This window comes from Lates calcarifer, unplaced genomic scaffold (assembly GCF_001640805.2).
Source record: "Lates calcarifer isolate ASB-BC8 unplaced genomic scaffold, TLL_Latcal_v3 _unitig_707_quiver_1691, whole genome shotgun sequence".
Taxonomy (NCBI): Eukaryota; Metazoa; Chordata; class Actinopteri; family Centropomidae; genus Lates; species Lates calcarifer.
The window spans coordinates 1-11,350 of record NW_026117928.1 but is presented as its reverse complement, the minus strand read 5'-3'; the positions used below and the strand labels follow the sequence as shown (position 1 = coordinate 11,350).

Sequence of the window (11,350 nt, the reverse complement as noted above, 5' to 3'; positions counted from 1 at the left end):
TAATTATATGTACTTTGTTCGATAGTGTAATGTAAATCAAACGCAAATCCGAACATTAAGATGAAAATGTTTGCATTAGACTGTTATAAGTGTGTCATCTTTGAGATGATTTAGCAAAACATTCAAAACGAAGTCTTCTTGTAAATACGACAAAAACCACGTGGGCTTGGTGTCTTGAATCACATGACTTTACACTCCGAACGTGATGGGTTCCAGTACTGTCGGAAATACAAAAATCTTCAACCCACACAAACGACAAAATAGAAAATGACAGCTCTTTCGTTAGTTGCTCTTACTCAGCTCTGTCTGGTGCCTTTATGTGTGTAGGTCTTGTAAACGCATCATAACTGTCATAACATTATTTTCAGGAGTTTGTGAGATTACGAAGAGACACTGAAGGCAACAGCAACCCTCTGGTTATATGTAGTGGGCGAAGTGACCTCGTCTAAAGTGATGAAATTCGTTCGTAGGTGAAACTTTTACAGCAATATGTTCCGGTCTGATCAAATACTGGACTTCTCCAGGTACCAAGACTAAAAGCGGCGGAAGACCAGATCTCTAGTTATCTAACTGCCTTTGTATATCAGAGGTTGCACCAAATGCTACTTAGCTACACTGTTAGCATTGTAGCAGCAATCCGCCAATTTGAAGGCATCATTGAGTCCTACTCATAGTCTATATTCAGTCTATGATTCCACAGCGATCAGCAAAATGACGTCAGCGTCTACTAAAGTAAGTTCTTTTTACGTATGAACCACTGAGATGTTGTCTGTCGCCGTAGGAGTTAGTAAATGCCGGTCCGATCTGTATACAAACGGTCGAACCCCTCAGAGAGCCTCCAGCTGCTGCTCGCGAGAGCTATGCAGAAGTGAATTAAGATCACGTCAGTGTTGAGAGATTGATTTAGCAAAGTCAGAGTTCGATAACTTTTTCGAACACTGTTCATCACATATTGAACGGAAAAACTTCAGTATTGAAATTGGCCATGCTATGCTAAATTATATTAATCAATTAATTAAAAATACATCGAATCAGTTTATGCAGTCGTAATTGCCTTAAAATTTCTTCATACACTATATTAGGGCTGAACGATTTTTCTGACCGATATTGCGATTACAATTTGATTTGCGATATAATTTTGAATGTCAAACTTCAGTCCAGGATTCACTACAAACATGTAAAACATGTGATGGAGCATTATCATTTAAGAGATCATTGAAATATTAACTGCTCTATGTACTAATCCAAGGATGAGAATGAAAATATACGGATTCAAAATGTATTTATTTAACAATAAATGGTACAGAACATACATATAATGACATAATGAACCATAGAACAATTCTCACAGAACAAACAGTAGCACTACATTCACCTGCCTTCTATGCAGTAACTTTACATCGGTCATACTGCTGCCTGTGGTGATTTTTCAGATGCTGATACACTGAGGGGAAATGACAGGAGGTTGACAGACACAGCTGATTAAAACTCTATGGGATTTGTAACGGTAGAAAATGCAAAATACAAATACAAACCTAACTTAATGTTGGCTAGTTCATTCTACCATTTTCTCTGTTCTTTCTCTCTCTCTCTCCTCGGGTCAACCGGGTATTAGGCAACTTTATAATTTCAGTGGCAATAATTTTGCAACGGCCATGCAGCTCTCAGCAGGTAGAACATGACACTGGAGTGGAGAAAATCGGAGTGACTCACACTGAGCCAAGCCTCATCACCCCACATCAGTGTTGGGCCTCTCTAATGCTCTATGGGTCTGAACTGTTGCAAATCCCTGCAAGCTGCTAACAAGTGAAAATCATATAACCAAAAGAAGAGTGAAGGCTTTTATGGCAGCACATGTTGTCAGAATTGCATGTGAGAATTGTCATGTGGCTTGATTGTCCAAGTGTCTACATACTTTTGGTCTTGTAGTGAATCTCTCACACTAACTACGTAATTGCACATGTGTTCATGTCCACCCCTGGTGAATGATATATAATCTGTCACTGAGACCACTTTTAATCCTTGTGTGTGTGTGTGTGTGTGTGTGTGTGTGTGTGTGTGTGTGTGTGTGTGTGTGTGTGTGTGTGAGATAGGTTGGGGAGATCTTCTCTGCAGCTGGTGCTGCCTTCACCAAACTAGGAGAGCTCACCATGCAGCTTCATCCAGTGGCAGACTCCAGTCCTGCAGGGTAACACACACACACACACACACACACACACACACAAATACATACACATAAATAAATACTTTATATAAATAAATACATCATATAACTTTATCTAACTACTACTTTATATAACTTTATATATAAATACCATTAGTAGTGAATGGCCATTTGAACATAAGCATCATCAAAACATCAATACTCATTTCATGCATTTCATTAACTGATCCAGCCCTTATTTGGATCCAGCCATGTTTAAAAAAGGGACTGCAAAATATTTAGAGTACTTTTTTCTTTTACTGAGTTTTGATTTTAAGAAATTCCAGAACACTCTCATCTAGTAAAGTACTGAGTTTGCCTATACTGCTGCTTTCCTAGAAGTACTTATAGAAATGCATTCCTGCACTAAGGAATGCTGGTCTCCTTTAACTGATCCGACCTATGTTCCTGTGCACTCAAACACTGAAAGAGTGAAGTGCAGATGGTGGAGCATGCATGTAAACAATATCCCTATAGTCCAGTACTAACAAGATTGGAGACTCAATTAATTGTTGCATAACTGCCCCAGAAAAAATCACTTTTGTGTCTGTACAGAAAGTTCATTATTTTTGTAAGCTCCTTAACAGGTAATTTGAAAGATTACAAAGAGTAATCCAAGGTATTCATGTTGATTTTGGTCTTTTTTGCGTGTAACATCAGATTAACATCAGGGAGAGTGTGTTGTAAGACCTGAAAATCAGCATTTAAGTGGGATATTGCCATCCAGCAAAGATAAGTCTATGAGTCTGTGTAGCAAGTTTAACACATGAAGATTCACTCAGTCAACATATTGACAAATGTACAAATAACCCTAACCCATAAGAATACTTCTGTTAATCTGGTATATATAAAAGGAATAAAATCAGTTCAGTTCCCATCCTTGCTCTAGTGGTCAGACGAAGAGCACAGTGAAGAGGAAGCTGTATGAAGATGGTGCTCTACCTCCTTCCTCTGATGGGCCTAAGAAGGTCATCAAAAAAGCCACGGTTACTGTTGCCATGAACACACAGGGCACTCCAGCCATCATCTCTGTGCCCACAGCTCAGGTTGTTGTGCCACCAGGACTACAGGGTCCCCCCACCGGCCAGCTCCCTCTGAAGAAACAGAAGACTGCAGGTGAGTCTAGCAACACTATTCAATTCATTTCACCTCAGTTTTATTTATATAGCACAGAATCACAACAAAAGTCATCTCAAGGCACTTTTCATACAGAGCAGGTCTAGACCGTACTCTTTAGAGACCCAACAGTTCCCACCATGAGCAGCACTAGGCAACAGTGGCAAGGAAAAACTTCCTTTTAAGAGGCAGACATGAAATTATTCTGTTGTGAATATTCCATTCACTTCTTCCTAAAATGTATGAATTCACTGCCCCAATGTATACTGACGTAGTTTGACCCAAACTAATTGTTTAGGAGAGGGGCAAAAATGTAGTAGTATCCAAACACTATTTTATTTGTTCTCATAATAATTTTATTAACTGTTGCTGTGCTAATCCTAACCCTAACCATCATTGATAGGAACACATATCATATCATTACATATCTCAAAATGATGATAGTAACAACATGGTTCACCTTGTTTAACTGCCAGCTTATGGCTCCTCTGGCTCTGGTTTGTAAAATGCTATATTTACTATATATATACTAATATATAATAGTAACAATAATAGGCACACGTATCAGAACATATTCGGTCAGTTATTTATCTGTGGAACTGATAATTTTTGTGGTGTCCAAGTCAAAATGTAACTGTGTGTGTGTGTGTTTGTGTTTGTGTAGATGTGACCCTCAGTGCTCTGAATGACTCAGATGTCAACAGTGATCTTGTGGACATTGAGGGACTGGGTGAGGGATCCAACTCCAAAAAACTCAACAACTTTGATCAAGGTGAAGTTCCTGAACAACTACTGACACACACAGAAGGTTAACATTCGGAGGAATTTGGAGTAGGGCTGGTTATAGGATAGGGATGTGCATGAATAATCGATTAGTTTATTAATCGACACGGTTAAGAGATTTATGTTTTACTTCATAGAGAGGTCAGGTTAATTGTCTTCACAGGAGTTGTTGTTTTAGTAGTTTCACGTCCAAAATCTGTTTGCGGGCTGATAACTGATCTGTCGCTAACGTTAGCTCACATTTTTTCTAGATGCTTTGCTTGTTTTTAGGTTAGGATTCCTTCAGTGTTCATTGTTCAGGAGGTTTTTGCTGGGAACCGAATTATCTACCAAGGCCTCATTGAATAAAGTGGTTTCATATAAAAAAACAAAACAATGTTTCTCTGTGATGCGGACACAGGACGTTGAGAGCAGCTGTTTGCTCAGCTCGTTACTCTGATTACTGAAGATCCACACGTCTGATGACAAAAATCTTTCATCTGGTTTAAGATTGGAGTTATAACATTATACAGAGTGACAGTGACGTGACTTGCAATATTAAGAAAGTAGTTGAGTGAAAATGTCCTATACCGTCCAGTGGATTTATAGTACCTAAAACGCTGTTGTGAGCCAGCTTTTTGGCCCTGAACTGTAGTTGGAAGCGCCCTGGTTTCATTCATTCATTCATTATCTATACTGCTTATCCATTAAGGGTCGGGGGGATGGGGGGCTGGAGCCTATTGCAGCTGACATTGGGCACCCTGTACGGATTGCCAGTCCATCGCAGCAACACATATAGGCAAACAACCATTCACACCTACAGGCAACTTAGAGTCACCAGTTAAACTAACTTGCATGTCTTTGGATGGTGGGAGGAAGCTGGAGAACCCGGAGGGAACTCTCACAGGGACAGGGAGAACATGCAAACTCTACACAGGTCCTTCATTCATCTGGATGTTACTTTGACACATACCAACCACCTAACATTGTTTTAGACCAAGCACACACCCCCAATGGCAACAGCAAACCCAACGTCAGGGGCCTCTGTTCAGAAATGTCTCAAGGAACACGACAATGAGCCCAAGGTGTTGACCTGGCCTCCAGACCCCAGATCCCAATCTGATCCAGCATCTGTGGGATGACCCAGAACAATTCAGATCCATGGAGGCCCCACAGAGGCGCCAGCCCACAGGACCTAAAGGATCTGCTGCAAATGTCCTGGTGCCAGACACTACAGGAGATCTTCAGAGATCCCATGTCCAAGCCCCAACAGGTCAGAGCTGTTTTGCCTGTAGGAGGGGACCTGTGCAATATTAGGCAGGTCCCACAGGTACTGAATCGGATTGGGATCTGGGGAGTTTGGAGCCCAGGTCAACAGCTTTGGCTCTTTGTTGCAGCTTTACCGCATCTAAGCTGGCAACACGTTTTTTCACTAACCCAACACTAACATAATGTATAACATCACAATCCATCAAAATATAATCATTTGTAAGATGTGCCTTTATTTTGAAAATCCCCCAGCACGTCTTTCTTTGCCTGAGTGGCACACCTCCAAACAAAATGCAAGTGGTGATTTGATGAGGAAAAATGTTGCCTATATCCACAGGTGTAGTATGTAACTATGATGCAGGAAGACTGTACTACCTTGCTTATTATTACTAAGTTCTAAAAAAAATGTGGTTTGAGAAATGGGGGTAAAGTTAACACAATATCCTGCCTAAGTATGCAAATATGAATTTAATGTTCTTTCAGTTTCTCTCTTAAATTTTAAAGCTCATTATCAGAATGTGGCACTTTATAGTGACAGGGGGTCTATTTTTATTAAAAGAGGATTGTTTTTCATTTAAATGTCTGGTTGAGCTCAGGAATAAAAATGTCTAATGGTATTTAAGTTGCTTTTTGTGATTTGATATAAATTGAAGTGATTGTGCTAAATCAGCACATGATATCTTCTCATTGATTGCTGGCTCCTGAATTGAAATTGTATTGTAGCAGACTTTGTGATATCGCCAAACATTGAATGGTTGTCCATGGAATCAATATAATATCATATTGTGATCAAACTTGTGATTTACACCCCTACTCACCCCTATTCACTCCTCAGTCAGTCAGTCAGTGGTTTTAATGTTATGGATGATTAGACTGTAATTGTGAACCCTACATTTAATTGTAATGGTCCATGCAGGTTAACATTTGTGTAAGGCAGATTTCTTTGAGAAGATGCATAGAGAAGAATAGGCACAGATACTTTGTAGTTGATCAACTCTTCATGAAAGCACTTTATTATTGGTACCAGGTCACATACAGTCTGCTCGTGCAACCAGAAAGATTGACAAAGATGCACAGAAAACTTAGAGCATATATAGCCCAAGAAGTCACACAAATAACAGAAGATCTATTGTTCTACACATAGGTCATGTCCCATATTCGAACTGTAGTCATAAAACATATCATATTATAATCATCCTATAGTGCTAACATGACCTCTGGTCATCATGTACTTTTACTTGTCGAATTAACCATTGTACAGAATATGGAGACTAATAAGAAAGTGCCGGTCAGTTCTAAAATCATACTATCAATTTGCTACATCGTACAGTATAATATATTTGCACATCAGTTTTCGCTTTGTCACTATATTTTGTGTCAAGTCTGATATATCTTAGCCATAGTCATTGTCCATAAACTATTAAAAACAATTTAGTGAGCCATTTTTGACTTAGTCCTACACACTCCATCCTGCTGCCTCAAATACTTACTTAGAGCACCAAATGTGGATTAATCCTTCACTGAAAATAGGCCTCAACAAATAGATGATTTTCTCCTATTTGTGTAATGTTTGTTAAAAACAGCAGTGGATATCTGTTTTGGAAAATGAAAGATGTTAGTTTGGTCTTCTCTTGGGGCACATAATGGAACTGTACAATTTGTCTGTGTGTGTGTGTGTGTGTTTCTCCATAGATAACCTGAACTTGGACTCCAGCCTCATCATGAATCCCAGTGACCTGCCTCTGCTCTCCCGTTGACCTTTCACCTCCTGTGAATTTCATACAAATGATGGACAAAACTATGAAAAAGGTTGTAATAAAATGGAACGATCCTTTGTGCCAGATGACCCTGACCCACCCACATTGGAGTAAATATAGCAGGACTGAATATTGTGTGGGGTCATGCAGTCAACCCTATCCCACTAACTACCTGTTGGCACCATTAGAAATGTTTTTACTGCAAGACATTTTCATTTTAGACCATTTTCTCTCTTCTTCGTTGACATTAACTTTGTTTGAATGTCCAAAAAAGTTCTAAAATTTATAAGAAAAAAGAAAGAGCAGCCAGGAAAACAACAGCAATACAACAGAGAAACCTTAGCTTCATTGACAACAATGTTGTATTTCATGTTGAAGTCAATCTTGGCACATTTTGAAATTATCTGTATTAACAGATGATAACACAAGGGTCGTTAGAGTTGTTATTAATTAAAGGTATTTAGTACAACAAAGACATTCTGCAGAAATGCATAATTGGATCCAATGTATCTTCAATATGAATTGTCTAAATGTCTTCATTCCTGTAAACCTGCCCGCAAAAGCGTATTGTGGTTAAAAGGACACAAAGGATCAGATCATTCACTCGATTTTTACATACCAGTTAAGACTAGTGGCATAGTTATCATAATTATCATAATTATTTTCTTGAGATAAAACATGTTTCTGTGGCGAGAGTACACATTTTGTAAGACAAGATATTAGAAACCTTAATAGAGAATAGGCCTTTTTTCACAGATTAAGAAATTAGTTATAAGTTTAGAAATTTAGAAACCCTCTGTCTGTACAAAGACAGTGTTGGAACAAAGTGTGTTACTACATCCTGTTTGGTCAGGGATTCGTCCTACAGCAAGATAATGAGCCAAAACATTAGAAGAACAGAACTAGATGGAAGGTTCACATGATGGGGGAGCAGGGACCAGACTTTAACACCCCATGGTGCTGGTTTGGGATGAACAGGACAGAAGGGTGAAAGTAAGGCAATCTACAAGTGCAACACATTTGTAGGAATTTCTGCAACAGCGTTGGGAGGAATTTTCCAAACAATGTTTCATTTCCATTGCAGAAAGAATGCCACAAGTGCATTCGGCTGCTGTTTGAGTGAAGAATATAAAATTTAGGATTTAAGATTCATTTTTTTAATGTATCACTTATTGTTCTATGCTTTAATTTCACAGAGACATTATGCTATGTAAATTTCAGTAACAGCTGGAAAAATGGAGATGTTCTAAAACTTTTGGCCAGTAATACAGCACATTCCTTTTTTGACACAGACTTGTAACATTTCTGTCACAAGTTGTGGTTTCAGTGGGAAGTATGTGCTAGATCTTTTTCTTGGCAAACGACAGCCATGAATTCTAGGAGTCTTGTTGTCATGATGCTACAGGGACACTCTGGGCAGATGAATAAATTGTTGTTTGTGGGCTGTAGAGGTGTTGGAAAGTTTGGATAAAGCCCAGCTGGTGGTTTCCCCACATAACCACATTTGATTCCATCTTTGCACAGACATGGAACTGATACCCATCAACTCAACAAGTAGGCCAGTAACATAAAATGTGATACTTTTCCTTTAAAAACAATATTTACTATCTGGAGATTACCTTTGAAAATATTATCAGCTTTACTACCAACATTTTTGGACTCAGTACTTGATCATTTATCAGTGCAATAACCATAATGGTCATAAATGCTGGGAAATATTCACCTGATGAAGTATCAGTATCATCATGACATCAATCCATCTATGTGAAAGTGAAGTCAAATATAAGATCATTGTGGTTCTTATCCTACTCTATTTCTGTTTCGAAGGTCTAATAGCAATAACCCATATTTATAGCAGACTTGCATATTAAATTAATTGTGGAAGTTGAAATGCCATGAAATGCTTTCCGTTAACATTTTATTTACAAACTGTTGGCTCTGGTTTTGCCTACTGTAGCATTTAACAGCTTTGTATATTTTCTATTACTACAGAGAAATTTCATTCAAATTCAAAGCATGCTGTATTTTGCATAGGCATTTTTTCCCTTTGAGGCAACCATTGGCTTCTATTAAATTCAGTATAACTTGCTCAAGTTTGACTATCCATTTTTTCAAGTTATTAAAGTTGACTACAGTTAGACTTGATGAATCTGCATTGCACTGAATGCTGGATGATGATGCTGATAAGTCAGGATATTTATGTATTCATAACCACACAGTAAAAACTTACTCAACCCATTCTGGTAAATATCTAAATCTTTTGCTGAAAAGATATTCTATACAGCTTCATGACAACTGTGCAGATCCCATCCACAGATGAAGACCTTGAGGTGTGGTAGAACGCGCTAGTGAAGCTAGAAAGCAAACCTATTCCTAATATTTTTTATTTTTAAAAAAAGGTATGCATGTAAGATCTTATTGAATTTATTGAGATATTGATATTTGTCACTCAGTCCTATATGTATCAATACATAACAACAACATAACTTTGACAACACAATCAGGTTTTAAGGTTTCAAGAATTAATTGAAAATTGCTGAAGTACAACCTGTGGCTATGTGGCAGCACACATAATAACAATAATACACAATGGTAGAATGGAATAGATAGTATAGGTGGTTTGTGTTGTCACACTGGCATCATCCTGCAGTGGACCACAGTATGTGTCTAACAGAGGATCTTTTAGGGGGGAGTCACTTGTGTTAAATCAACATGCTTTTTAATGCAAGTGACTTGGAAACTGATGATTCTTTATTCATATTATTCTCTGCTTATTTATCGAACTATATTTTCTACTGCTGGAGACCAAAATAACCTCAACACAATCATATTTCTACTTATTTTTAAATCAAATAAAGTCATCTCCTCTTCATTGGTTCATTTTGGCTTTTCTTGCAAAATTCAATCTGCATTTTTTTTTTTTGTTTGTTTGTTTATGTGCAACTGTTCTTAAGAACAAAGTTTGAGATGCATGCTTAGTTAGGAAGAATAATCCTTAAATGAAATCATAAGTGGAAGTGGCTTTGACAGCTGGCCACCAGAGGTTTTGTTTCACACTCCTTAATTAGTTTAGTATAAAGACACAGAAAGAACAGAGTTTGTTTTCCAAATACTGGGCTTTTATTACAGTTTAACAATCATTATCCAAATTGTCAATCTAATACCTGATGTTAAATAATTACTCTGTGCAAATATATAGTCATTGGATATAGGAAAAATAGAAAAGGTACAAATACATAAATATACATTAAAAAATATATTTATATGTTGTAGGAAGATGGAGAGGAGTGTATGTCTGACAGGAGCAGCACATATCATACTGGCAATGCAGAGAGAAATACCAGTAATGATGTGCTGCTATAGCCTCACACACACACAAACACACACACACACACACAATCATCAATCCACATCATTTTGATTTGTGTAAGGATAGATATGGTTTGACAGTCGGTCATGGTTTTAATTTTAAAATAAAGTCAAAAGGTCCACAAAAACTCTTACACTGAAAATATTTATTATATGATACAAAACTCTCTCGTGATATCCATGTAACCTGTTCTCCATCATGTTTGAGATGCAGCAATCCATTTCAACAAACTGCTCCATCTGTAACCTAAGTGTCTTTTCAGTGGGGCTGCAACGTATCTCAAGATTTAACATGGATAATTCATCTTCTAGGTGTTTCATTTATTTTAGCTTAAAGGGGCTGTTTCTGTAGAAATATTACCAACAATGTGTTAATGAATGAAGTTTAACTGTAACTTTAGGTGCATCTCTAAAACCTTTACTGATGACTGAAGAGAACTTCGTTTACAGTGACGGGCGTGGGCAGTCAACTTTTTACAAGGTTTTTGACACATCCACCTCCTGGGGAAAAAATGTAGTGCAGGTTGTTACTTCCTTCAGTGATTGCTGACACTTGGGGCCAGTATGATACTCAGTCATAATCAGGCTATTATAAGCACTGGTACCCCTGCACCTGCACCATACTTAGAGTAGTTACTACAGCACAGCTAGAACAGATAAACTGCAACTCAACACATTAAAGCAAAATGTAAACATATAAACTTCTATTAGAATGACCAAGGACATTTTTGCTTATTTGACATCTGCAAATATTTCTTTGTAGTATGTCCCTACCATTAATTTTCATGATTCCAAATATTCTTTAGTTTAGGATGAGCTTGATTATTTTATTTTTAAAATGTGCATACAAATTAGTTCTATGTATTCTAAAATT

At 37.7% G+C, this 11,350-nt stretch overlaps 1 protein-coding gene across 4 annotated transcripts; it reads left to right on the top strand.

The window, feature by feature from the left end:
* The first annotated feature begins 237 nt into the window (after nt 1-237).
* On the top strand, nt 238-9,195 carry LOC108879677 (chromatin complexes subunit BAP18). 4 transcript variants are annotated; one of them, XM_018671049.2, is made up of 5 exons: nt 238-732; nt 2,094-2,188; nt 3,075-3,319; nt 3,984-4,091; nt 7,043-9,195. In XM_018671049.2, the coding sequence occupies exons 1-5, from the start codon at nt 712-714 to the stop codon at nt 7,105-7,107; spliced, it is 534 nt and encodes a 177-aa protein (XP_018526565.1). In that variant the 5' UTR covers nt 238-711; the 3' UTR covers nt 7,108-9,195. The 4 variants fall into 4 exon arrangements, with proteins under 4 accessions (XP_018526565.1, XP_018526567.1, XP_018526566.1 ...); XM_018671051.2 differs by having other exon boundaries at nt 247-732; nt 3,093-3,319; XM_018671050.2 differs by lacking the exon at nt 238-732 and adding an exon at nt 1,336-1,507.
* Nucleotides 9,196-11,350: the final 2,155 nt, after the last annotated feature.

Bases quoted from the DNA above. Each gene is read 5' to 3' on its own strand.
- LOC108879677 (XM_018671049.2), top strand. From the start codon at position 712: ATGACGTCAGCGTCTACTAAA. The intron at 733-2,093 runs GTAAGTTCTTTT...TGTGTGAGATAG, and splicing joins TGACGTCAGCGTCTACTAAA to GTTGGGGAGATCTTCTCTGC. The intron at 4,092-7,042 runs GTGAAGTTCCTG...GTTTCTCCATAG, and splicing joins ACTCAACAACTTTGATCAAG to ATAACCTGAACTTGGACTCC.